At 45.3% G+C, this 27,983-nt stretch overlaps 1 protein-coding gene across 1 annotated transcript; it reads left to right on the top strand.

Annotated features, from left to right (window-relative positions):
* The first annotated feature begins 52 nt into the window (after nt 1–52).
* Nucleotides 53–27,983, top strand: KCNMB4 (potassium calcium-activated channel subfamily M regulatory beta subunit 4). Its single transcript, XM_079994408.1, has 3 exons — nt 53–978; nt 18,105–18,232; nt 27,341–27,983. Exons 1-3 carry the CDS (start codon nt 643–645, stop codon nt 27,507–27,509), a joined length of 633 nt encoding a protein of 210 aa, XP_079850534.1. The 5' UTR covers nt 53–642; the 3' UTR covers nt 27,510–27,983.

The raw sequence follows: 27,983 nt of genomic DNA, 5'->3' as shown, positions 1-27,983 counted from the left end.
GGCGGGGGAGGGAAAAGGAGAAGGAGGTGGTGCCGCCTGCCTGCCTGCCTGCCTGCCTGCCTGGGTCCCTCTCCGATTGTCAATGGCGAGCCCCCCTCCCCGCCCTACACCCCCCCCGGAGCGGCTTGGGGGGGGGAGGAGGGAGGGAAGAGATTGAGCAAGGGCAGCGCGGCGGCTCGGGCTCCCTCCTCCGCCGTAAGGCGCTTACCTCGTGGCAGATGTCGCCCGGCTCCCAACCAGCTCGGATCCAGTCGGTGGGAGGCGAGCCGCGAGCCGCCAGACTCCGGGGAAGCCCCCTGTCCTCGGGAGTAGGGAAGCGCAGCGCAACGCGCCCGGGTCTTTTCCCGCCTTGCAAGGCCTGCTTGGCGCGCCGCGAGGGGAGCCTCCCTGCCTGCTCGCCGGCCCCAGGCGCCTCCCCCTGGGCTGGAGCCCGGCCAGGGCTAGTCCCGCAGCTGGGATCGAGCGGGCGGCGGCGGGACGGAGCGGGTCTTGCGGGGTTTCCCCGCTTTGGACGCCAAGGAGCCAGAAGCAAAACCCAAACCCCTCGCCGATTCTGCTGCTTTTCCTCTTCCCGCCCCTCTCCTCCTCCTCCTCCTCCGCCCGCCTTTCCGTTTGGTTCGCTCGCCGCCTCCCGCGATCCCGATGGCGAAGATCCGGGTGTCTTACGAGTACACCGAAGCCGAGGACAAGAGCATCCGGCTGGGCTTGTTCCTCATCGCCACGGGCATCGTGTCTCTCTTCATCCTGGGCTTCTGCTGGCTCAACCCGGCCCTGCAGGACCTGCAGGGCAAAGCGGCCAACTGCACGGTGGTGTCGGTGCAGCAGGTCGGCGAGCTCTTCGAGTGCACTTTCACGTGCGGCGCCGACTGCAAGGGCACCGCGCTCTACCCCTGCCTCCAGATCTACGTCAACAACTCCGAGTCCGACGCCCGGGCGCTGCTGCACCAGGACGAGCACGAGCTGCTCGCCAACCCCAAGGTAAGCCCGGGGGAGGCGCAGCCCCGGAACCCTCCTCTGGGCACGTGCAGAGGGCAACCCGCTGAAATTTTGGGATCCAGGAGGGAAGGTTGGGGCAGGGGGCGAACTGGAGTGATGTAGCCTGTTGCGCCTCCGTGCGTCCCCAGGTGTCTCCACTGGACTCTGTGGGCAGCGGTCGACTCTCGGACCAAGAAAGAGGGTCAGGAGGCTCCGGGGATGTTCCGGGACTCGAGACAGCTGGCAACTCTTGCGGCTTCGTCAGTGCCAGAGAAGCTTGCCAGGGATCTGTCCTCCTACCTGGCCGGGGACTCGAGTCCAGAGCCCCGTAGCCCAGAACATCCTGTCCGTTCCATAGAATGCAGGACCTCCTGCCCATTGGGCCGCCCACGCTCTAGAAGTCGCCCGCTCCAATAGGAAGCCGGAGCTCCGGTTCTTTTCAGAGTAGCCAGAGGCGCAGCAAGCGCAGCTTTGGAAAGTTTGCGCCGTTGACATTTTGCGCTGGTGGGGATGTCTTTCCCCACTGCGCCTCCTCCCCGCTTTCCTGACTGGGATCGCTGCTGGAGCAGGTGGTATAACGGGGTTCCTGAGAGTGTGCAGAGCGCTTTTACTTACAGAGCTGTTCTGCCCTCTCATTACACCTCACAGTAACGAAGGTTGCCCAATACTGGCATGTTGTGGTGGTTGGAGTGCCTCAAATCCCTATTGTGTGGCAAAGCTCATGAGTGACCTTGGGACATCCGTTCTTTCTTACCGCATAGCCTCTCTCACAGGGTTGCTGTTGTGGGTTTAAATGTGAAGGGAAGGGTACATTCGCCACCCTCAGCTCCTTAGGGTTTAAACCACAAGTGATGTTAAACAGTGGATTGGCATTGCTTGTATCTTTTTAAAACTGTAAATAGCTGCCAGGGGTGGAGTGTGTGTGTGATCGGACCTGGGACCCATGAGCATGCAGGTTTGAATCCTCCTTGCAGCACCATGGTCCTGATGCAAATTGTCCTCCCCACCTTAAGCTTCTATTTGCCACAGGAGGAATATTACTGTTGTTGTTGTTTAGTCGTTTAGTCGTGTCCAACTCTTCGTGACCCCATGGACCAGAGCACGCCAGGCACTTCTGTCTTCCACTGCCTCCTGCAGTTTGGTCAAACTCATGCTGGTAGCTTCGAGAACACTGTCCAACCATCTCGTCCTCTGTGGTCCCCTTCTCCTTGTGCCCTCCATCTTTCCCAACATCAGGGTCTTTTCCAGGGAGTCTTTTCTTCTCATGAGGTGGCCAAAGTATTGGAGCCTCAGCTTCAGGATCTGTCCTTCCAGTGAGCACTCAGGGCTGATTTCCTTCAGAATGGAGAGGTTTGATCTTCTTGCAGTCCATGGGACTCTCAAGAGTCTCCTCCAACACCATAATTCAAAAGCATCAATTCTTTGGCGATCAGCCTTGTTTATGGTCCAGCTCTCACTTCCATACATCACATAGCTTTAACTATACGGACCTTTGTTGGCAAGGTGATGTCTCTACTTTTTAAGATGCTGTCTAGGTTTGTCATTGCTTTTCTCCCAAGAAGCAGGCGGAACTAGGAATATTACTACTGCTACTTAAAACCTTGTGAAGTAAGATGTTGGTGTTCCTATTTCACAGACCGGAAAAGTGAGCTGGGTGAAGTAAATTGCCCACTGTTCTCTTTGTATAATGTGAATGTTCAAATTTCCCCCCATAAATCATTTCTGTTCTTGTTCTTTCACCTCTTCCTGGCAGTGGATGTGCCTGCTAAGGGATTGGCATTAAATTAGCCCTGGTTTTGGAGGGGAATCTGGGCAGAACCTGATTTAAAAGGAAAGGAGATTTCTAATTAATTTCAGGGAAGGAGCCAAAAATTGATTGATCGTTGCCTGAGGCACTGGAATCTGTTAGAAGTAGTGGAGGGAACCGTGACAGGCTTGGGCCATGTCCACTGAGATACAGATATCTCACTTAAATGTATTTGTATCCCCCCCCCCGCCCCCAGTTGCAATAAAGGGATTAAGCTGCAAACAGAAAGTCCCCAGTTCAGATTTCATCTCTGCCCCGAGCTCTCTAGGTAGCCATTGGGGAACCACTTCCCATCTGAAATATGAGAGATGTTTATACAGATTTACCTTGCAGGGTTTGGCGTATAGATCACCTGCTTTACTCCCCCCCCTCCCATTTTTTTTTTATCACACACTACACAAAGGTAAGCCAAGGTTTGGCTCTTAGTGTGTTGTTTGAACCTGGGCTTGCAGTTAAACTCTCTCCTTACTAACCACGAGCTCTATCCAAGAACAAATCCTAACTAGGATCCCATGCCTGGATGACACGCTAAGCCAAACCTTGGCTTGGCTGGTGTGCTGCACTGAGTTAAAAGGACCAGGGAGGAGCAATATGGGTGCGATCTCCTCACGGAGAGTCCACACATTTGCACTGACATACGGTTTGGCTTTGCTCTATGTGCAAACATGGGCAGCGTACATGAAGCACCTTGAGCACTTGAATATCTAAATACAGTATTGGGTGGTGCTACTAGTGTAATTTTTTTTGTTGCACTTTTATCCACTTACAGTTCAAGTAGGTAGGTTCACTTGGACTCTTTGAGTCACTGCATCCAGCTGCAAACTCCCAGCTGTTTGAACGTATACCCAAAAGGCAGCTGCAACCTGTAACAGTGGCCTGACAAAGTTTCCTATATGAGGCATATGTTTCCAAATTTCCACCTCACATTTTCTGGGGGTACACTTACAGTTGTTCTCATCAGGCCTGTAAACCCAGTGTGCAGGTTGGGGGGGATTAACATGAGTTTTATTTTTTAAAAAAACCACACAGCAATGTGGCTCTGTTTTGTAGGAGAGACGAAGAACATCCTGCAAATTTATGTTCGCTAATGAAATCCAGATAAAGCCTTGAGACTGTTACTTGCACCATCTTTTTCATTAGTAGTGGCAATTTAAAAGTGTGACTGGTTTCTTTCTTTTCCTCGGGTGGCGAAAGCTCTCTGTCCATTATTCATTGTAAAAGTTGTAGATGGCAAATGAATTGCTCTTGCTTTTAAAAAAAAATTATGGTGGCTAAAGCAATAAAAAGGTGGGTGGCAGAATCATGGCTACTCCTGAGGCAGCCTCTAAAATAAATGGATAGCTATCTCCTCCTGTATCCAGCTCGAGCATCAGATTAAATGGGCTATTGGTTTTGAAGGTTCATGCTACAGTAAACCCGTTAGATGGGCAGTGAAGGTGTGTCCGCTTTCCTAGTACTTCTGCTCTTATAAGATAACTCTGGCTATTCGTCTTCACCTCTGATCTGATTTGCCTCTAATAATTCTCAAAATGCAGGATGAGGTCCACCGGTAGGTCTTGGAAACGTCCAAGGTAGTTGCTGTGATTTTTAAGAGCAGTGAAGCAGAGGCAGTCGCTACTAGGAAAATAAGGACAAGATAGTGCTATCCTTTCATTCCATGCATACAGTCTGACCGGACTGACAGCTGAAACTTCCTATCAACTCTGGCATTGGGACAGGGTCCTCCTCTGCACTTGGGGACAGCTGGCAAATTTAGGGTATGCAGGGTAGGGCATGCACATGCACAGCACATGTCCTACAACACCATGCTCACTGGTTCCTGCTCACTGCCTATAATGTAGCAATGGTAGCACCAGTATGCATCAGCTGAGTGGGCAATCTGTGCACATGTACAATGTCTGCTGGAAGTGCGTGACCTCCTTCCTTGGTCAGGGGCCTTTCCCAACAGTGTTATCGGTGATGTGTTGCGAGAAGGTGACTAGGCAAGATGGCCGGCAAAGTGTTTGTTCTTCTCCCCAGGAAGAGATCACTGAACAAGGCAGGTTGAGTTCTTTCAGCACCAAGGAGAGCTCCTAGTAAGCAACTTTCTCCATTGAAGGCTAGAGGTGAATTGAGACCCTTCTGAGTGTCTGCTGCCAATTCCACCTCTTCTGTGCACTGCCCTTTTTGTTGAAGAACTGCAGTTCTCGAAAGGCCAACCCTCTGACCCAAAGACTGATGCTTCTCCTTTGCTGCATGGGCTCTCATCTGGTGCACTTTCTGGGAGGCAGTCAGTTCCTTGGCCCCAGAGAAGTGCCTACGAGGGTCCTGGCTCTGCTTCTACAGACTCTGGTGCTGTGGGATCTGGTTCGGCAGGTGCCTGTCTGCCAGCTTCATGTTCAGAGCTAGGAACCTGGTCCAGCTCCCCAACTGGTGGCACTATAGCTTCTGACTCAGTGGCTTGGTCATTGCTGGTCTCTAGGGTCATGACACCAACTCATGCCAGCAACAAGCAAACATTGCCACTGCCAAGTCACCAGCTTAGGAGGATAGAAAGGGCCAAGGACGCTCAAGAGAAATGGCTCCAGGGGCAGGGGCATGTTACTTGTCCCAGTATCTGCTGCCTGAGGTAGCTACCTCACTCTGCTTAAAGGTAGGACCAGATAGGATGTAGAATAAGAAACATATTGTTCCTTGTGGTAGTTGAGCTATAAGTAAAATAACAAGAAATCCAAAGTCTTGACTGGATTTGTCATCATCCCTTTTGTTTTCTCTTGTTCTTTAGCTTTGACCTTGGTGCCTGCCTGCATCTACCATCATCCCCTCCCTTTCCTCTCCTCCTTCTTGCCCTCGTTTACCTACATCATTGCTGCGTTCCCTTGTGGCACAGACATATTTTAAGCAGGTTCAGAAAATGGAAAAACACCTATTGTGCTTAGGAACATCAGAAGCTGCTTCATTCCAAGTCAAACCATTGTTCCATCTGACTTATTGTCTATACTGATGAGAGCGACCTGCCAGCGTTGGAGAATGAACAGGGAAAGGTGTGGTGTGAGAATCTAGAAAAAAGATGCTAGTCATCTCGTGACTAGTAGCTCATGGCTTCGTCTTATTGTTTGGGTAGCTCTGGAAGAATGGCTTAGAATGGCTGTTCTCCTGCGACAACCATGTTTCACATGCATCCTCAAAGTGATACAAAGAAGGTGCCCCATTATCATTTAAAAAGATGCTGTGAAGTTTTGGGTGGGTTCTTTTGTCCCTTATATTTGGCTCAAATCTGAAAGTTCCTTATTTAAATGCTGGGAAGAGTGTATTGTGATTGATTGTGGTGTCTTACAGCACCAGGCTGTTCATAAGCGTGATGTTCTGAATGAAAAGAAACTGCTGAGCAGAATCAAGTTAGGATATAAATGGCTGTTAGGACTTTTGAGCATAAAAAGTCAAAAACTTTACAGTGGTACCTTGGGTTTCATACGCTTCAGGTTACATACGCTTCAGGTTACAGACTCCGCTAACCCAGAAATAGTACCTCGGGTTAAGAACTTCGCTTCAGGATGGGAACAGAAATTGCACAGCAGCGGCGCGGTGGCAGCGGGAGGCCCCATTAGCTAAAGTGGTGCTTCAGGTTAAGAACAGTTTCGGTTTAAGAACAGACCTCCAGAATGAATTAAGTTCTTAACCTGAGGTACCACTGTACAGTGCAGGGCAGAGGAGGAAAGAGAAAACCAGTTGTTCAGTGGTGCATCAAAGCTTAGCTGTGGTTACAGGGCTGGACATACCATGAAGCAACATGAAGCTGGGCAGAAGTTTCTAGAGAGACTGCCAACTCACTTCATTCCCCTAGTCAAGGTATCTGATTGGATACTTTGAGAAGCAGCTTGCTGGAGTAGATGGATCTTTAGTTTGACCCAGCACGGCTATTCTTATGTTGCTTGTATGTCATTTTAAAAAAGTGAGCTCCATTTTCAAGCAGGGTTACCACTCTGCCTTTTTAACTTCAGGTGCAAATGGGTCTAAGATCAGCAGCAAGTTGATAGACTGGGCCAAGCTGAGGGGTGCTGGCTGGCTGAGGGTTGGGGAGTTGCTGAACATTGCTCAGCATGTGCTCTTGCCAACACACACCTGAGGGGAAGCCTGGTGAACTGAAATGGACAAAGAGATGAGAAGAAAGGGGAGAAAATGAATTCAACAAATAAACTGCGGAAATAAGAGAGAGAGAGAGAGAGAGTGAAAAACAATGGTGATTAACTGGAACTGGAGGCATCTCCTAGTAGAACAGGAAGCACAATTGAGGCTTAGTTTCCTCAATATCTGTTGTTTTTATAGCTCCTTACTTCAGACTTTATGTTCAAGACTCATAAAACGGGGTAAAGGGGACCTGCAACTAGTTGAGCTTCTCATTGCCTATGAGTTAGTGTTTCTTGAATCGGGAGAGGGTGACTTCAGAGCTAGGGGATTCTGAGAGAATAAACTGCTTGTAAAACTTTTGTCTACCGGTAAACTCTAGTCAAGCTACTCTGTGTCTAACTTCCCTCACCTCACAGAGGCCTCCCAGCAGGCTTTGAAGATGTATTTCTCGTCAAAAGTCGGAGACCGCTTTGCACCTTTGTCTATTGGCAGAGCTCGGCCTCTCTTGTTTTTACAGCCTGGAACATTTCAGATCATCACACCTTAGAGGAGCATATGTAAGTTTTCAGCCCATGGGCCACAACATGCCAAGGATCACATGCCAGTGGTTAAGTGAGGCTGGGGGCAGAAGTTGGTGGAGCAATGCATGTAAATGTTACCTTTCTGCAGTAGGGGAGTGTCAGGGAACTGACATCGGAGCCAGAGGTGGAGGCAAGGCTCTCAAGCGATGCTGGAGAGGGGCCCAGCAGGGAGAGAGGGAGCTCATCGACTGGGGAAGGAAATCAGCGTAACACCAGGGATAAGGGGGGGGCAGATGGGAGAATCGGCGAGGGGGCTCCAGGACTCTTCGCTGGAGACCAGCGGGGAGAGCACAGGTCCTCCGCTGCCCACACCCTCCCTGCGCAGAAGACTTCCACGCAGGGAAAGTAGGCGTAGACTTGGCGTCAAAGAACTTCTTTGCTGGAAGAAGTTCAAGAAACGCCCACTGACGGATTCTGCTAGCGACTGAACAGCCACGAAGTGAAGGGCTGTCCAGCCAGAACAGGTTTAACCAGGCTACCTAGCCAGGAGTGGTGGCAACTTACGCACGAGCAACCCCTTATAACCATTACAGGGAGCTTCTACCCACACACTCACCCGTCCCTCTCTATCCTCTACCTAGGCAAGCAAAAGGCCTTATCGGAGTTCAGGGACACATTCCAGACCAGTGTTCAAAACTAGGCAGGAGCCAGGCACATTTTGCTACTGGCACAGGTCCCATTGTGACCGCGTGGAGATTTCTGGGTGACAAGTTGGTGACCGCAGTTTAAAAAACCTCTGCCTTAGTCCATAGTTAATACCACTTCCATTTCCCCTGTGTGGGTTTCTCCTTCTTGCATACTGGGACAAGTGAGTTGCTGTAAGAGTGAGCTACAGTCAAGCAATGTGGTTGAGATCACAGAATCAAACAGCTGCAGCGTTGGAACTGATCCCAAGGGCCATCTAGTCCAACCCTCTGGCTAATAGAAAATATGTTGTGGCGACCGTAACCTAGGTTTAAGGTGCCATTTGAAACCTTGCTTATATATCTGAGTTTCTTACGCTGTCAGATGGGTAAAAGCACTCAGAGAACAGTGAGGAACAGTGAGGGGTGGGGCCTGGGGCTTGGGGCGGATTCTGATGACCAGATAGAGAGGCCTGGCAGGACATGTTCAGCCCCCAGACCTGAAGCTCCCCACCATGTATGTATTTTCATCAGCCTGCCATGCTTCTGTAGAATTCTCATTCCATTGCTTGCTCAAGGAAAGCTGATCTTCATTTTACATGTTGTTATTGCCTGGATTCTAGTAGAGCTGTTTTACTCCTCTGTGCGTTTCTCACTCTGTTCAGGTGCACTGTACCCTTCAAAGCCGTTGCCGCTGTGTTTTTGTTTTGTTTGTTGCTAATGAGGGTGGAGGTAGAGAATAAGAAGCATCTTTCTTGGTTGAGGGGGGGAAACAAAGAAGACACAATGTGGATGCAACAGAGGTTGCGTCCTTTGGTTGCATGGCAACCAAATTTTGCTTCTTTCCCAACTTGATATGCAAGATGAAGAAGGCAAGTGGGAAACCAAAGGAGAGGGGGAAATGGAGCAGCAAGGCTGGAGGGGCAGAATTGGCAAGAGTGTAGTGTAGGGGAGGATTTTTAGGTCAAACCACCTCCAACAATGGAGGTATAAAATAGCCATCAGAGTTGGTAGTCATTATCATCCATGAGCAAGCTTTCCCGCCAATTTTTGTCCTTAAGTTCTCAGTTCATGGGCACTCACTTGCAAAAGCATTGAGTCTCTAACAACAATACAAGATTTGGGAAGCAAGTGATCCATAAATATCCCGTCCAGTCCCCCCACCTCATTCTGCTTGGAATACAAAAACAAAAATGGACAAGCTATTATTTTAATTAATTGAACATTACTAAAATGTCTATTTGTGCTACAGTGAGAATTAATGCCTTTGAACAAAATTAGAGACACCATAATATTTACTTTGGAAATAGACACCATTTCTTAGTGGAAGGTGTCTTCTGAGCATTGCTATTAATTCAAATGTACGTGCCTTTCTGCCTGCCTGCTGTTTAGAATGGATAAAGCTCTAACTCTGATTGCTTTGTGAAGTATTAGGTTTTCAGGATGGCTGCTATGATAGGTCATGATGATCCTGGATCAGAAAAGAAAGCAATTAAAGTAGATTTTTCCAATTTACTTGCTTTACTACAGGTGAAAGGAGTATGGACGAGATTTTGTGTGTTGCTGAATAAAGGCTATAATCCTAAACGTACTTATTTGGACAACTTGCATCAAAATCAATGAAAGTCAATGTTGCCTAATCCCACACTGGTTTCAGGCAGAAGACACACCCACCCTTTTTTAAGGAGGCACATCACCATCCATATTAGCCATGCCTACATCTGTATATAAATCTCCTTTCCAGGATCAAGAAAAATGTATTCAGAATTTAAGGAGCAATTAAGTAAATACTGCCTTATAATTAACAACTTGCCTGGTAGCCACTGGTGATCAGGAATCCCATGCAGGCGAGTGAGCAAGGTGGAGGGAGCAAGGTGGATCTTTCCACCCAGTCCACTTGGTTTCCATGCTAGCCGTGAAGGAAGGAAAGTCCCTTTCTTCATGAAGAGGTTAACTGACTAAGTAAATTTTAGGTGAAATTAGTTTTGGAAAACTGCTACAATGATATATATGGAAATTCAGCCAGGGGGATGTAAGGAAGTCACCCAACAATGTTAACAAAAATGGAATTGTTACAGTTAGGATTTATGTTTATTTGTTTTTCTTTTCTTTTTCTTTTTGATGTTTTCTTTATATGTTTGTCATAAATTTGGAAAATCAATAAAATATTTTGAAAAAAGAAAAGAAAAGGAAAGTCCCTTTCTTCATGACAAGCATGGAAACTGGACAGGTTGGTGGAAGAGGAATGGATTGCTCTGTTCCTCCTCTGCAAGTCTACTTGCTAGAAGACTACTTGGTTTGCATTTCCATGCTGGCTGCAGCAGAGGGAGGCTCCCCCCCCCCCCAAGCTAGTAACTTTTGTGGGCTTATTTACAAGGCTGGGTAACTTGTTACCATTGATGGGATCCAGAAGGCTGCGTGTGGCATTGCCCTCCTTTGCACATGTCAACATCCTTCTTAAATTGTGGCACCCAGAACTGGACACAGGACTCCAGGTGTGCTCTCACCAAGGCAGAATAGAATGGGACTATGACTTCCCTTGATTGGGACACTCTACAGTGTCTTTTGCTGCTGCATCACACTGTCGACTCATGTTAAGCTTTTAAAGATGAGGTGCACTGTGCTCACTTGTGAGCATTTTCCACCTTGGTTATTGCAGTAGTCTAACCAGGCGGTTACCCAGAGCATGGATAACTGCTGCACCCCACACCTAGAATTCTTCAGGCAGCTTATATGATAATAAAATGCGACCCACGTTGAAACAGTCTCCAAAATCAGAGTAGTGTTGTAAAAGCAGAAGTTGACATTAAAAAAGTGAAGAAACTTGAAACTGAAACTCAGAGGACTAAGAAGGCAGTAGGTTAATCATGAAAAGTACTGAAAAGCCTGGCAGTGAGTATTCCTGTGGAGAAGCTGTGGGATATCAGAACAGAAAAGGTTTGTTTCCTCCATTGCCACTTGCCTTATCCCTCTCTGTTGGCTTCCAGTATCCCCAGTCAGCACAAATGGGAAGCCTACAGGTTCCTGGTGGGCAGTAGATGAATTATTTGACATGGGTTGCTCATATTCTCCTTTCTGGGCTGGTGAAGACATGTGACATAGTATTTTACTTATTTACAAAATAAAAATAAATACATTTGCTTACCTGTCTTCCTTTTTGTGGATTGAACTTGAGCCACAACTCGCCAGGCTTTGTCTCAGAATCTGCTTTCGTTGCTAGGGCTAATGTACATACAGGTAAAAGGTAAAAGGACTCTTGGACAGTTGAGTCCAGTCAAAAGCGACTCTGGGGTTGCGGCACTCATCTCGCTTTCAGGCCGAGGGAGCCGGCGTTTGTCCATAGACAGCTTTCCAGGTCATGTGGCCAGCATGACTAAACCACTTCTGGTGCAATGGAACACCGTGACAGAAACCAAAGCACATGGAAACACTGTTGACCTTCCTGCCACAGTGGTACCTATTTATCTACTTGCACTGGCGTGCTTTCGAATTGCTAGGATGGTAGGAACTGGGGCAGAGCAACGGGAGCTCACTCTGTCACAGGGATTCGAACTGCCAACCTTCTGATCGGCAAGCCCAAGAGGCTCAGTGGTTTAGACCAGAGTGCCACCCGCATCCTACCATAATGTACATATATCGGTCCTTATATAGAGAGTGTTTCCTTCACTACTGATCCCAATGCACCTGAGGTTGTGGATATGGACTTTGAGGTCTGAGTATATCTGCAGGGTATTTTTTTTAGAAATAAGTGCTACCTTAAACAGCTCCGGAAAGGATTCAGCACAGAATAGGGCTAACCTGTGAGGACACAAGAGACCCTTCTCATCGACTGCTTATTCATGTTGTGCTCTAGCGGGACTCGGGAGTATAAAGCCAAATTTGGGAGTGCACGACATTCAACATCTTCCCCAGACCTGAGTGGCAATTTTATTAATGTGCTGACTTTCAGGCTCTTCCGGTCTGTTCTATGGCCACAGTAGCTTTTAATTAACTCACAGGGGTGTTGTGAGGGTTACTTAATGTTTGTTCTGAAGAGTTACTGAAGAGTTACTTTTTGGTGCTTAATCATCAAGCAACAAAATGTTAGGCTAAAGAAAGAAATTGAGAATAACTATGCAACCAAGGTTAAAACTTTACTGAAGTTATTTATGTGTGTGTCTATTAGCTATGAGAGGCAAGAGGAATTTGGGGTGGAATTGTGGGGAGAGAAAGAGAAGCAGGAGTTCAAAGAAGGAACACAGTAAAATATTGTATAATTGAGGGATATAAAAGGTAGTTGATTACCTGGAAAGTGAAAGCTAGGGACCTTCTTGTCATCCTGGTTTATGAACCCATTTCAACTTTGTTTGTCCCTAGACATAGCTGCATGCTTTTCTGCCGGAGATATTCCAATTTTCCCAATTTCTTTTTCATTCCATTTCGTTTTTTAACTGTCTCATGCCTTTCTATCTTATTGTACCCAAGGCAGTTATAACCCATAGAAATGTCAAAATATACAACCCCAAAATACATTGCCATTCTATAACAATTCAGAATACGACCGAAAAGGAACAATTAAGGAAATTCAAGGATTTGTTTTGCTTATAATATTACAAAATGATTGTCAACAAAATATCAGTGAATGATAAATAAAACAAAATCACCCCAAAGATTACAATAAATGGTAAATTAAATTAAAAGCAGCCATGACAATATCAGCAGAAATACAACATACACAGACTGGCCTTGTCTGTTTTGTTAGCTGAGTGAGGCATTGGGAAGTTCCAAGATCTTCAGTATTAAATATATATTGTAAAATATATATTGTAAAATATATATTTTAAATATATATTGTAAAAAATATATATCAAAAAAATTGGCCGACCTCTAGAGAGGACCTGTCTCTGTTGTGTTTTGTGTGCTGTGCTTTAGCTAGTTCCAAATCTAATGAAATGAGTACTGAGCAGGGTTGCCTTTCTCAGTAAATCAAGACGACTCTTGATCTCAGTGTTGTGGGTTCAAGCCCCACATTGAACTAAAGATTCCTGCATTGCAGGTGGTTGCACTAGATCAGTGTTTCCCAACCTTGGGCCCCCAGCTGTTTTTGGACTACAACTCCCATCATCCCTAGCTAGCAAGACCAGTGGTCAGGGATGATGGGAATTGTAGTTCAAAAACAGCTGGAGGCCCAAGGTTGGGAAACACTGGACTAGATGACCCTTGTGGTCTCTTCCAACTCTGCTGTTCTGTGATTCTGACATCTTTCATTGCTGCTGTTACTTTTAGTGCAGCTGTCCTATGATTACACACTCACTTCTATACTTAGGGCTGTTCTGGCATTTCCAGCTTATGAAAACATTGCAGGGTATTAGGGGTTTAAGTCCCTAGCTGCATGGAACAGTTCAAGTATTTTTGTTTTTTTAACAATCCTGAAAATCTTTTGAACCATTGTCTAATTGATGATCTGTAGAGTTTCATTCTTTTATGCTGCAGGTGTTTAAGCACCTTGAGATAACCTAATTTTTATCTGCTTAGCAATCCCGCTTTGATGTTGCACATCAAAACGAAGGAATGCAAAGGTTCCTAATTATACTAATAAGGACATATGTCAGTGTTAAAAGTTGTAAGAGACAGCCTAAGGGCAGAGGAATCCACTATCCCGTTAAGAACATTGTTCATAATTAAGTAAAAAATACATAAAAGGCACCCAGTCACAATTGGGACCCTTGATTCCCATTTTACATGAGCCCCCTTGGGTTAAGGCCCAGATATAGTGCAGGTGTCAGGAAACTTTGGCCCTCCAGATGTTGCTGGCCAAGGGCTATGGTTGCTAGGGCTGATGGCAGTTGTTAGTTCAGCAACATCAGTAAAGGCCAGGTCTTCCCATACCAGTGCCAGAAGTTGTGTGAGTTGATCCTGAAATGTACAGAATAGCATCAAAGAGGCTCAGAAATGGACTGCAGTAATTTTGTGTGTTGCTACATGAAGGGTGGTTGTGAATAGCCAAGAGTGAGTATGTCGTATGTATGAACTTGAAAATATCTTTTTAGCATGGACTACTGGATGTTTCTAATACGCTTGCAGAAATGTTCGCCCTTTTGGTTTGCGGTGTTTTTAATTAATTGGATGAGACTAAGTACATAATAGAGGGTATATTTGTTTAGGTAAGTAAATTCTTCGGGCATAATTTTAACTAAACAAACGCTGGAAGAATTGCATAGAGAAGATACATTTTGATTATTTTACGGATCCCTAAAAAAACCACCCAGCCATATCCAGAAGGCCTCATACGTTGCATAATCAATCTCTTTTGAATTGGGTAGTAACATACCATATGTGGGGTGGTAAGTCAACAGAGACATTAAAAGAACGGTTTAGTGGGATAATAATAGTGAGTTCCTACGGGTATTTTTCAAAACTTTAAAAGCATAAAAGGTATCAGGATGAATTCATGTAAATCATGCATTTCCTGAACAAGAGTGTATACCAGCTAGTGGCTGCAAGAATCAAACCATATTGATTTGCAACTAAAAAAGACCAATCTTTGGTCGGTACAGCCCCACCAATCCACACCTTTTGTATGAGGATTGAGGTGATTTGGTAAACACTATTTCTTTGGATTTCAAAAAAAGCTTTTGACATAGTTGTGGCATTTGCCCTCCTAGGTGTGTGACATCATAAGGGTTCATAAGGAAAGGGTTAACTAATTGTAAAATGACTAACCAATGGGAACCCAAGGGGAGGAGTTAGAGTTGTTAAGAAGTCGGTCTGGAGTTAGAAGAGACAGAGAGGATAAGTCTGTGGGTTGGGCTAGTCCGATGTGAGAGAATCTGTTAAGAGGAGTCAGTCAAACAGTTGAGATAATCAGTCAGAAGGTATTAGGAAGGTATAGGCCGGTAAAGAAACTAAAGTTAAGAAACTGACAAGAATATTATCTGAGAAACCACAAACTTGTTAATACTTATAAAATAAACTTGTTTATTTGGTTCAGTTTTAACAACTGTCTGGACTCAGTGTGTACCTGAGAGTAACAGGTTGGTGGCAGCGGGGAAGCGAGCACAGTGGTGGCACAGGGATCAATAGACCGTTAAACGTCCAGGGAACCTGTGTGATCGCCACAAAAGTGTCTTGCCAAGTCCCTCACCAATGACATCTGAGGTCATGCTCACCCCAGATAATGTAGTGCCAGTTCTAATACAGATCCTTGGGGATCTCAGTGCTTACTTCTCTTTATTGTGAAAACTGACAGTTCAATATCTCTGCACTTCCTGTTGTTTAACCACTTGTCTGCAAGGGATCTATTTAAATCATTTATATCCTCCTCCTAGTAAAATAAAATCCAGGATGTCTTATAAAAGTGAACAATCAGGATAAGGTGCGCACTTTTGTTTTGCAATGATGTGATTCTGCTCAATCAATGCTTCTGCCGTATATCTGATATGCCAATTTTGGGCCAGCTTGAGTAGATCTCTCCATTAAAACAAAAATTCAAATCCTGTTGATGTCTTCCAGGGAATTGTTGTAGAACATGTATCCTTTAACGTCTACAATTACTAATTACACATAATCAACACACCTTGCCTGGTTAGAGGGTCAGGGTAAAGTGGCTAAGAAAGTTCTGGCTAAGGCAGTTAAGGATTCTCGTAAGAATTCATCAGATGAACCCATGGAAAAATTGATGAAATATAGAATATAAGATTCTCCTATCCTGGCTAGCTTATTTACCACTATAAACAACATGGGGCAAATGCCCTCTGGATGGAAAATGGGTATCACTTTCCCGATATATAAGGAAGATGATCATTCCTATCAGCTAGCTAGCTTCTTAGGCATACATGCACATTATTTGATCATTCACCACTTCATTTGTTATCGTTTGACACTTGAGGACTTGCCTCTGATGGAGCAGGCTCCATTGGAAAGTGTTTCCTTTGAGGCTGACACTGGGATTGGGTTACACGAAAGCTCAATCCATGCTCTTAGATCTGTGGCAACACATTTGCACACGGAAGTCAAGTGATGAACATGCATCTGTGAAGTAGCATCGTGTTTCCCTGGACATGCCATTGATGATGTATTCTACGTTGTGCAACCAGATGCATTGTAATTATTTTAAAAAAAAAAACCTACCGTACAATGAATAAGTTAATTGTTGGTGCATTCCTCCACCCATGTTAAAAGATGACTCTTCTGCCCCCCTCCTGTTTTATTTCTTAGTAGGGTTCACTGCCATCTGCTAAACCAATAGCTTAGGGGAGGGGCAGAATGTGTACTTTAGTCTCATGAGTACTTCCTACACAACAAAACCAAATTAGCTGCCATTTGAAATCTTCCCCAAACACTTCTGGGAGCTGTAAAAATATTTTTTTCCCAGTTTCTATAGTATCACAGTCTGATTTAGATTCATAATACCCAGTAAGTCTATTCCTGCACTAGCAAGTGCCACAAATGCAAAGGAACAAAACTCTCTCCCCCAAGAGTGTGACTGCTGGATCCATAACAGTTGTCATCTTGGAGGAAATCAGGATGCAGCCCTCAACTTGTTTTGGTTCTTAAAGGATTAGACCAGGTAAGGTGGAGTAAAGCCTAAAATATAACTGTATCTATCTATATTTATAACTCTATATATTCTGTTGGCTTAAAACTGCCTCAGCCCATCTGCTTTGTGGATCTTGTTTTGAAGATAAATTAATTAAATTACATCATTGTGGCCTTCCTCTGGTTCCTTAAGTAACAGTCTATATTTTTAATCCATGCTGGAGACTGACAGCTTAAGAGACTTGAGACAAGAGTAACTGTGTTTGAACCTTATGCCTTTCTTGCCACTGATTTCATTAACAAAGACTCAGTTCAGTATCTGTCTGTCTGTCTCTGGAAAGCTGCAGGTTGCTTGTTAGAGCCCGGGGGTGAGGGAAGGATGTGGGTGAGGGACAAGGGCCATAGACCATCATCATCAGAGCTTGTGATCTGCATGAAGGAGGTTGCAAGTTCAATTGCCACCACCTGCAGCTAACAAGTATATGTGGTTTCTAGCTGGGAAAGGCATCTGTCTGAGGCCATGGAATGTCAAACTAGACATGGTAGGCTAGATGGATTTGGTCTAAGGGTCTTCAGGTGAACTTGAGTGCCTGCGGTGGGAATCTGCCCATGTTGATGAATATTCATTCCTTTGAAACACTTTGTTGGTACTATATGTATAAAGATGGAGAGCACCAAGCAGTAGGCCTTGGTGGAGTTCTAACCAGCTGCCTGCTTGGAAAAGAGTATGACATTGAGATTGGTTTATAATGTTTGTGCTCAGAAACTTCAGTCTCACTCTCCCTGGGATCCACCTCTACGTGGACAGATCTCTGAATTCTGTTTCTGAAGTGTAGCCTGTGCTACCCATAATTCACTTAGTTATTATTTCTGGTGCTATGGAAGAGGCAGCAGCAGCCGCCAAGATATCCTTAATATTTATGGTTAGCAATGAAGTAAACACCATCCTCATGAGAAACCGAGCTGGGTGGGAGCTTTAATCTCCTTGCACTTCATTGCACCTTAATCTTCTTTGCTTGTCTCTGAATCGAGTAATACCTCCATACCTGTTGTGTGCCAGTGGCTGACTTCATCACATTGCTCACTAAATTATAACACTGCATAAGGATTTTGTACACGCATATATCTGTATTTTCTTTTATTTCCAGTTTCAAAGTCATAGATTTTGATTAGAGATAAAACAGCAAGTAATCCTCTGTTTTTTAAACGTGCAGAATGACAGATTTATTCTGTTATGCATGCATTCCTTTTATGTAACTTGTCTAAAATTAGAGGTTAGACCCACCCACTTTGAGTTAGACCATTGAGCATTCAGTAACAATTGTTAAACAGCAACAGTATTCAGTTAAACCTCCTGCTTGTCTTTTTGCCCAGTCTTGAAACATATGCTTTCGTTTTAATTATAAAAACTGTTGAGGGGTGTCCAAAGAGAATTGAAGTCTTTACTTGTTGCAAGCGAAAATGATGCCATCTTAATGCCATTTATTTCAACAGTGTTCGTATATCCCTCCCTGCAAAAGAGAAAACCAGAAGAACACTGAAAATGTAAAGCTCTGGCAGGTTTACTGGGAAGATGAAGTTGGCTCTCAGCCTTTCACGTGCTACTTTAATCAACACCTCAGGTGAGTATCTTGGCTCATTTGCTGTTAGGGTCCAGGGTTGGATCTAGACACATCAAAGAAGCGTTTCCGTTAAATGCGTTGCAAACTTTGTATGAGAAATCGGGTGAGCGAAAACGGAACTCCACAGCGCCATCTGGTGTCACAAGTGTTAGAATGCATAAACAATGCGTATAAAGCATTTTTTCTTTCCAGCAGGGCTCTGGCGAGTTTGGGGCGGAGGCAGTGGGGCGGGAGGTTGACCAAGGAGAGGGGTTGTGTGCCACACACGAGGCAGGAGCCAAGGCGAAGGGAATCAGGATCTGAGCAGTCAGAGACGGGGATCTGGGCTCAGGACCTGTCAGAAGCAGAGGAAGAATGCATACGTGCTGTTTATGCATTCAGCTGAGCGACAGGTTGGTCAAATACCCTAGAACCAGGAGGGGCTTGAAAACGGAAGCACAGCAACGACTTCTATGCAGCAGAAGTCTCAGGCTGTGTGCACAAACCTATCAGACGAGGGTACATAAGCCTGGGGAGGGGGAGGCATGGTCCCAATGTTGCTTCAACTGCTACGCCAGGCAAGGCACAAACCTGGAAAAGTTAATGCCAGCTACGTAGACTCCAGAAGTCTGTGTATCCGGTGCACCTGAGGAGCTGCTGCAAATGTGTGTGCTCCCCCCACCCCCAAAAAATTTTAAATATCAGCCATTTGCTTTCTTCGGCTGGGTTGCGCAAGACACCTGCTGGTTTATATACATCTCAACAGTGCTCGGGTCTGACTGGAAAAGAAATTCCAGGATTCGAGCTAAGATATAACTGTACAGTGGTACCTCGGGTTACAGATGCTTCAGGTTACAGACACTTCAGGTTACAGACTCCGCTAACCTGGAAATAGTACCTCGGGTTAAGAACTTTACCTCAGGCGCAGCAGCAGCGGGAGACCCCATTAGCTTCAGGTTAAGAACAGTTTTAGGTTAAGAATGGACCTCCAGAACGAATTAAGTTCTTAACCTGAGGTACCACCCGTATAGCAAATTTGACACCCTGTTTGGGCATTCAGTTTACTTGTGCGTAAGGAACAGGAGCATGTCGTTTTCACCCAGGGTGAATCTACACGCAGGGGAAAATAACCCTGTTATTTATAACCAAAGTCCGAAATTAAATCGTTATAACAAAAGGTTTTTAAAAAACCTACGCAAAAATGCTCTAGAAAGGTTTTGTGGTCTCTGGTGCCATGCTTGTCTCTGGTGTTGCATGTTTATAATGCATTCATTCAAATCGCTGGTTTGTTTGGTTTTTTACTAATGTAGCTGAGTTCCCCATTTATAGACTTCTGTAAGTCTGAGGCCAGAGATCTGATGTGGCAGCTTCTTATGCTCATGGAGTTCCTCTGGCGGTTTAGAAAACCCTGGAAAAATCAGGTTCTTCACAAGTCGAGAGGCAGCTCCCCTCTTCCAACCTCTCATACTCAAGGAGGGCTGTAAATGGTGTGAAATGCGATGTGCTGAAGGGGGTGGGGCTTAGCAGCAAGTCTCTGCTGCCTTTTGTGTACTCTCTTACACAGGGGTAAACTGAATGCCCAAATAGGGCCACAGTCTTGCTGATCACTAATTAATAAACATTTGAAGTTAGAATTATTATTATTATTTTGTAGTACAGGCCCTACTATTCAGCTAAAAATTTACAAGCTGGCTTCCAGTATTTTATTTTATTTTTAATTCCTACTTTATTTAAGGTAGTTATAGAACACTTAATTCCAATAGTTTCTAAGCAGCGAACATAAAAAATGTAGAAAGCGTACGCTTTTCAACTGTAAAAGCAGAAATCTTCCTTAAAATGCCTGCTGCAAAAGAAAGATCTTTGACAGGCACTTGAGGTTCAACAGGAAGGGGGACCCATCTAATCATAGCCTGGAGGGAGCTCATGGTATCCATTGCTTCTGGTGGATATGATGATGATGATGATGATGATGATGATGATAAATGTCATTCCAAGAAGGCTTCCTATAGTCTTTCCTGTCTAGCACAATCCAACAACTGGCATGGATGTGCAATGTCACTCCAGGACCTAAGGATGCATGCAGCTCCTGATTGAAATGGTTTTTTTAAGGGATTGTTATCTAATGTGGCACTGGTTGAGTTCTGCTGGTGCAATGGGACTTCTTCTCCTCTCATGTGCCCCCTAGACACTGTTCTGGAGGGTTCCCCCAAGCCCCCAGAGGTGATTTTGAGAGCATGTGAGGGGACTGGAGGCCCAGGAGAGGAAGAAGAAGCTTCCTGGTGTGCACAGAAGTCTGTTGCACCAGAAGAGATGCAGTGTTGGATACGGTCCAAACACTATCCTGAGTAAAACGGGTTCTATATATGTAGACTACAATAAAAAAAGGGAATCTTATGCATGTTGCATAAGAAGAAAAAAAACCTCCTATTTCATCTTGACCCAAAAGAAACTGAGATTGTGATATTCTGCAATTGGTGCTTTAATTTGCTTGGAATTTTTTGTCCGTTGGATCTCCTCCCAGCTGAATCCCTCCTATGGGATATAAACAGATAAATATTATAAATTCCATTTTGTGTGGGAGAAGAGCTTTTTGTCCATTTGAACAGCAGCCCATTTTCTGTAGGCTGAAGTTGGATTTGATGGGCTGGCTTTGCAGCCATTCGTCCCATCACTAAAAGCCAGCCTACATGCAGTTTTCCTGTCCTACGCTCCTTTGCAACATTACATGGTGACCTTGAGGGCTGCTCTTTGTTAATATTGGAGCTGTCTTCCTCTCCTTCTATTTCTAACCTGGCATTCCCTAGTTAGGAAGCAAGTTAGGTAACCAGTCCAATATGAGGCTGAAGTGAGACAGAGGGTTAAAGCTGGTCTCTTTTATATCTCATGAACAGCGCCTTGAATTGGCCTGGAAACCAGTGCAGACACTGAAGAACAGCAGTAACTAGCGTGAATTGAATTGAATTTCTTTGGCAGCTGAAGCTTCCAAACATTCACCAAGCAGCCCCATGCCCACTTCATTACAATAGTCTATTGCCACAATTACATAAATAAACAGGAGCTGCATTTTGAGCATGACTTAAAAAGTTGGGAGTCAGTTTATCAGCAGTTGGTGGAAAGTTATTCTGCTTAATAACTACAGTCATATCCATTAGGTTCAACAGCAACAGAAGCCTGTAAACCAGAACTTAATTGGGAAGGCTAAGCACCCGTTGTTGTTGTTGTTGTTGTTGTTGTTGTTGTTGTTGTTGTTGTTGTTGTTGTTCAGTCGTGTCTAACTCTTAGTGACCCCATGGACCAGAGCACACCAGGCCCTCCTTTCTTCCACTGCCTCCTGCAGTTTGGTCAGACTCATGTTGGTAGCTTCAAGAACGCTGTCCAACCATCTTGTCCTCTGTCGTCCCCTTCTCCTTGTGCCCTCCATCTTTGCCAACATCAGGGTCTTTTCCAGGAAGTCTTCTCTTGAGGTGGCCAAAGTATTGGAGCCTCAGCTTCAGGATCTGTCCTTCCAGTGAGCACTCAGGGCTGATTTCCTTCAGAATGGATAGGTTTGATCTTCTTGCAGTCCTTCATAGATCACTGCCTTGCCGTGGCGAAGGGGCTTGAATAACTCAGAGAAGCTATGAGCTATGCCGTGCAGGGCATCCAAGATGGACAGGTCATAGTGGAGAGTTTTGACTAAACGTGATCCACCTGGAGCAGGAACTGGCAAGCCACTCCAGTATCCCTGCCAAGAAAACTCCATGGACAAAACACCCTTGAAAACCATCATTCCTAGGTCAGAAGAACTGCTGGACACCATGATTTCTGCCTTTGTAATTTAGCTTCAGTTTCATTCTGTTTCTGTTTCGATACCCAGTACAGCACACTGCTTCTTTGGCAGTGTTTATCAGTCCACTTCCCCAAGAGGGTGGCAGAAAATGAGCATCAAGAGCCCTTTCAGATGTTGCTCATCTCTAAAGACCAGGAGCAGAGAGGGGAACAATGCTGAAATGCCAACAATAAGCAGCACCTGTTAGGTTGTGCTGACTCACTGCACCAGCCTTAATTACTTTCACCATCAGCAAAGCTGTAATTGATAGCATGGCACTCCAGGTTTGTTTTCTCTTGAAATGTTTGTATTTTATTTTAATGAACTTAAATTTTATTGGCAAACGCGTTGGCAAAGCTTGGGCGTTTTAGCATTTTGCCTCCAGCCATGTTTCCCTTTAGTGATCATGCTGGAGCTTGTAAAAAGAAGGGAGAAAGAAGTTCATCACTAAAAATGCATTAGCAGCACTCCATTGGACACCCCTACAAAGCCATTCAGTGTAACTGATGTCCTTTCTTGCTAGAGACAGAAATGGGGTTTGGACGGTTCAACTTGTAGGCAGGGCCAGGCTAGGCATGCAGTTTAACAGATGGAAAACAACATTGCAAAGATTGATGGGGGGCAAGCCTCGTTTATCGTTGTGTTTTCTCTTTTGTTGAGAGCTGAGGACTCTCAGCCTGGGGGCCAAATTATTATTATTATTATTATTATTATTATTATTATTATTATTATTATTACCCCACCCATCTGGCTGGGTTTCCCCAACCACTCTGGGCGGCTTCCAACAAAAGATAAAAAATACATTAAAACATCAGTCATTAAAAACTTCCCTAAACAGGGCTGCCTTCAGATGTCTTCTAAACATCAGATAGTTGTTTATTTCTTTGTCATTTGATGGGAGGGTGTTCCACAGGGCGGGCACCACTACGAAGAAGGCCCTCTGCCTGGTTCCCTGTAACCTCACTTCTTGCAGTGAAGCTGGACCTCAGTGTCGAGGTTGAACGATGGGGGTGGAGATGCTCCTTCAGGTATACTTGGCTGAGGCTGTTTAGGGCTTTAAAGGTCAGCAGCAACGCTTTGAATTGTGCTCAGAAATGTACTGGGAGCCAATGTAGGTATTTTAAGACCAGTGTTATGTGATCTTGGCGGCCACTCCTAGTCACCAGTCTATCTGCCACTGAGGGCCGTCTGCCACTGGTGGGTGGGGCCAGAGGCAAAAGTGTGCAGAACAATGAATGTTAATTTCACCTCTGTACCTTTCTACAGGCATCCATTCCTCTCCATCATTCTTCCAGCCAAGCCAGAGTCATGGGCAGAGTTAAAGGATGCATTCTAGCTAGGCAAAAACACCCAAGGCGGGCATGAAGGAGGGGTGTGACAGGGTAAGGGTGAAAAATCCTGATGGCTGGAGGCCTGGAGGGTTACATTCACCCCCAGTCCTGAGGCTCCCCACCCCGGAGTTAGACTTTATAATGTAGAGTACAGATAGAGAATTTGTAGTCCTCCAAATTTTGCTGAACACCAGCACCCATCATCTGTGACCATTGGGCAGGGCTGCTGGACTCCAGCAATGCCTGTCAGGGTGTCACAGGCTCACACACACACTGCTTTGATGTGGGATTTACAAAGCCATTTAACTTGTCCCTGGTGACCTGGCTACTAGCGTTTGTTTTTTTTTACCTTTTTATGGGGAGGGGGATTCTGTGTAGGCTAGCTTAAGACCACAAGAATTAATGCACTGGAGCAAACCCAAGACCTGCCCAGGCCACATCCGCACCATACATTTAAAGCACTGTGACACTACTTTATTCAATCATGGCTTCTCCTAAAGAATTGTGGGAGCTGTAGTTTATTAAAGGTGCTGAGAGTTGCTAGGAGATTCCTATTCCTGGGGCTTTTTTTCAGCCGGAACTCACCGGATCTCAGTTCCGGCAACACTTATTAGGTGGGCGCCATTGCCATCTTAGAGAACAAGGAAGGTGTTTATGGTGAGTTCCGGCACCTCTTTCTCTAGAAAAATAGCACTGCCTATTCCCCTCACAGAACTACAGTTCCCAGAGTGGCTTAACCGTTGTGGACCAGATACCTATGGGAAGCCCATAAGCAAGACATGAGGAGAGAATGCTCTCCTCAGCAACTCCTCAACAATGGGTGTTAGACGCAAACAGCTTCTGAGGCTAAAGGTAGTTCAAACCCAGACATCAGGCCTAGTAGCCATTAGTAGTCTTTACCACCACAAATTCATTGAATCCTCTTTAAATGCCACCTGAATTGTTGACCATAGCTACATCTTGGAGCAAATTTCATCGTTTTAAGCATGTGCTGTGTGAATAAGTACTTCACTTTGTCCTGAATCTTCCAAGTCAGCTTTCTTGGATGACCCCAGCTTCCATTTTACAAGAGATGGAGGAGTCTCTCCACACCACACATAGCTTTGTATACCTCTCTGATCCCACGGTCACCTTTTTTCCTAAACCCAAGCAGCCCAAATTGCTGTAACTTTGCTGTAATTGGCTGGGAAGTGGTGTGGGTCTCACTGTAAAAGGTAAAGGTAAAGGTACCCCTGCCCGTACAGGCCAGTCTTGACAGACTCTGGGGTTGTGCGCCCATCTCACTCAAGAGGCCAGGGGCCAGTGCTGTCCGGAGACACTTCCGGGTCACGTGGCCAGCGTGACATTGCTGCTCTGGCCAGAGCCAGAGCCGCACATGGAAACGCCGTTTACCTTCCCGCTAGTAAGCAGTCCCTATTTATCTACTTGCACCCGGAGGTGCTTTCGAACTGCTAGGTTGGCAGGCGCTGGGACCGAGCAGCGGGAGCGCACCCCGCCGCAGGGATTCGAACCGCCGACCTTTCGATCAGCAAGCCCTAGGCGCTGAGGCTTTAACCCACAGTGTGTGGGTCTCACTGTACTCCCTACTAAGCATCTCTGTTGAAGAGTGAGATTATGTTTGCTCAAGGAAAGTTGTTTGCCAGGTGTTGACTTTGCCTATCTCTCTCTCCCCCCCACCCCACTTTTTAATACTGCAAGCAATTAGCATGGCAGTTTGGGGGCTGTGCATATATCCTCACCTATTGTGCTCAAATAAGTTTATTGTTTATTTTCCATTGTGACTTGGCAGCTGTACCCTTTATCCTGTGCCAGGAGAAAGTGCTATACACAAATATTTGATTAGGGTTCAGTAAATGAAAGCATGTAATAGACCGATGACTATCTGAGGATCACTAGTTTGCACCCTGGGGGGTCATCCATTTTGGAATAATTACTTGCTGGCGGAGGACTTACTGTTACGAGACTGTTCTGCTTTAGAGCATCTGTTAGGCTTTGCTTTGTCCTCGTAGTTTGATCTCTCCTCTTTGGAGTGGCAACCAAATCCAGATTGAAACCAGGACCCCATGCTGAAAAGATCATGCTGTGCAAGACAATCTGTCTTTGAATGCATTTCATTTATGTAACAGAATTAAGGAAGCGAGTGGAGTCTTACAGGGGTGGGGCAGGCTAAAAGAAGAGGGCCAGTGAGCTGCAATCAGCAGAGATCTGCAAAGCTGCATGAGGATGTTGATGACTCGGAAAGGCACTCTGGCCCAGAATTCTAGGAGTGCAAGACTGCCCATGAGGTTCCTCTCAGAGAAGTTTCCCCGTTGACAGGAAACAGCCACATTGTCTGAATGGTCCAGATGTTCATGGAACTGTTGCTTTCAGGGAAGTGAATGGATAAACCTTTACAGGTGTGGGTGCTTCACCTGCGCATCAGAGCACCCACACTCCTAAGAAATTATGTGCTAATGTTGTTGTTGTTGTTTAGTGGTTTAGTCGTGTCCGACTCTTCGTGACCCCATGGACCAGAGCACGCCAGGCACTCCTGTCTTCCTGTGCCTCCCGCAGTTTGGTCAAACATGCTGGTAGCTTCGAGAACACTATATTACATTCCAGGTTCCTATGCAATATTTTTCTTTACAGCATTGGACTTTCCTTTCGCTTCCAGGCATATCCGCAACTGAGTGACCTTTTGGCTTTGGCCCAGCCACTTCATCAGCTCTGAATCTACTTGTACTTGTCCTCCGCTCTTCCTCAATAGCATGTTGGACGCCTTCCGACCTGAGGGGCTCATCTTCCAGCGTCATAACTTTTATATGCCTGTTGTCTTTGTCCATGGAGTTTTCTTGGCAGGGATACTGGAGTGGCTTGCCGGTTCCTCCTCCAGGTGGATCACGTTTGGTCAAAACTCTCCACTATGACCTGCCCATCTTGGGTGCCCTGCTCAGCATAGTTCATAGCTTCTCTGAGTTATTCAAGCCCCTTCGCCATGGCAAGGCAGTGATCCATGAAGGGGATGTGCTAATGTAGATATCTGCAAATGTAGTATATGTCATATAAACCGATTGGTGATGCCGTCTAAATATTACCCCATGGGAGCTCCAACTCACCTGCTTCATTGCATTTATGGGAAAGAGACAAAATACACAGTGTTTTTGGGGGGATTGGCATTACCCCTCGAAGGCTAGTGGGCTCAGTCTGCTGGAAGCTTGCAAAACGTTCTGTCTGGAAGCGCCCTAAGTGTTCACAGGAACACAAGTCAGATTCCGTTGTTGTGTTCTTTTCCAAAGCACTTTTTTACAACCTAGGGATACAAATCAATAAGGTGTCCTACCCTAGGGAAACCCATTAACCATCACTATTGGCTGGGCATGAGGAGCTGGCCTCACTGTGGGTTTGTGTTGCCACCTTTGGTTCACTCAGCAAGCTGGTTGCTAGTCTTTTTTCAATCCCCAAGTTGTTTGAGGTGGATGCTTAGACACATAAATCAACTCAGATGGCATAATCCAAGATTTGAGATAATAATTGTTGTCCATGTATCCTGTATCTCACAGTTTTTTCCACTTGCATAGTTAACTATTATTGGCTTAATTTAAAGGAAAGATGTTTGAATATATTTTTGAAAAATAAAATATTTTTGTATATCCCAACACCTATGCACTTATTGAAAATGTTACGCAGTCTGAAGTTGTTGTGTAATGTTTCTCTTAGTCATTTTCAAACGTGGAAAACTCTAGAATTTCTATTTACAGTTAATATTTACCATGCACCATGGTGGTAATTTGTAGAACTTATTGTAGTTCCTCTTCTTTTTATTGTTTGACTTTTATTTACAGGGTGGAATCCCACTAATTGGATGGTCCTGCGGGTTGAAGCACTGGAGATAATGTTTACCAATTTCCACTGCAGGCCTCACCCCTTTAAAAATCTACTCTGGATGTCTTGTTTTTTCTGCCCTGCTTTCCTCGCTTCCTTCCCCCTGTAATTCTGCCTTTCCTATTGCAGACCGGACGACGTACTGTTACGACGCACACACGACGAGTCGGTTCTTTTGCACTGCTTCCTTTGGCCGGTGGTGACGTTCCTGGTTGGGGTCCTCATTGTGGTCCTCACCATATGTGCAAAGAGCTTGGCTGTCAAAGCAGAAGCGATAAAGAAAAGGAAGCACTCCTAAGTGGTTCACTTTCCTTGGACGAAAGCGGAGGGGATTTTGTAGGAGGAGTGTCAGCAGTGCCAAATGCAATTGACAGGCACTCCCGTGGCGCTTCCCAGCGATGCCCGTTCCCAGTGTATTGCCAGCTGTTGGTCTTGCTGATGCCTGAAGATTACTCTTAGGTTGACCACGCTGTGAATTGTTAGCTAGCTGCTTCTGCCACTAAAGAAAGCAAAATGTGTCTATTCCAAAAAAAATGATCCTAAGCTGCACCAAACTGGCTATACTGCATTTTATGAAATCTGAACGATGGCTCTTCACTCCAGGTCTTTTGATGGACTGAAGGACAGTTTCTTGCGGGGAGGACTCCCAAAGTGTGGTTGACTTCATCTTAGCAAAATGATCTTTCTTACCATTATTATTTAGTATTGAATATTTATTATTTCCTTTCTCATAGACTGTATTTCTGAAATATTAAAAAGTGGTTGGTTTTTA

Source organism: Podarcis cretensis (genome assembly GCF_951804945.1).
Source record: "Podarcis cretensis genome assembly, chromosome: 10".
NCBI classification, from domain to species: domain Eukaryota; kingdom Metazoa; phylum Chordata; class Lepidosauria; order Squamata; family Lacertidae; genus Podarcis; species Podarcis cretensis.
This window is presented reverse-complemented; position numbering and strand designations above follow the sequence as displayed.

What these genes read in the sequence shown, in the direction of transcription:
- KCNMB4 (XM_079994408.1), top strand. Translation starts at nt 643, where the DNA reads ATGGCGAAGATCCGGGTGTCTTACGAGTACACCGAAGCCGAGGACAAG. An exon ending in AGCTGCTCGCCAACCCCAAG is followed by an intron (nt 979 to 18,104) that starts GTAAGCCCGGGG and finishes TTATTTCAACAG; the next exon opens with TGTTCGTATATCCCTCCCTG. An exon ending in TACTTTAATCAACACCTCAG is followed by an intron (nt 18,233 to 27,340) that starts GTGAGTATCTTG and finishes TTCCTATTGCAG; the next exon opens with ACCGGACGACGTACTGTTAC.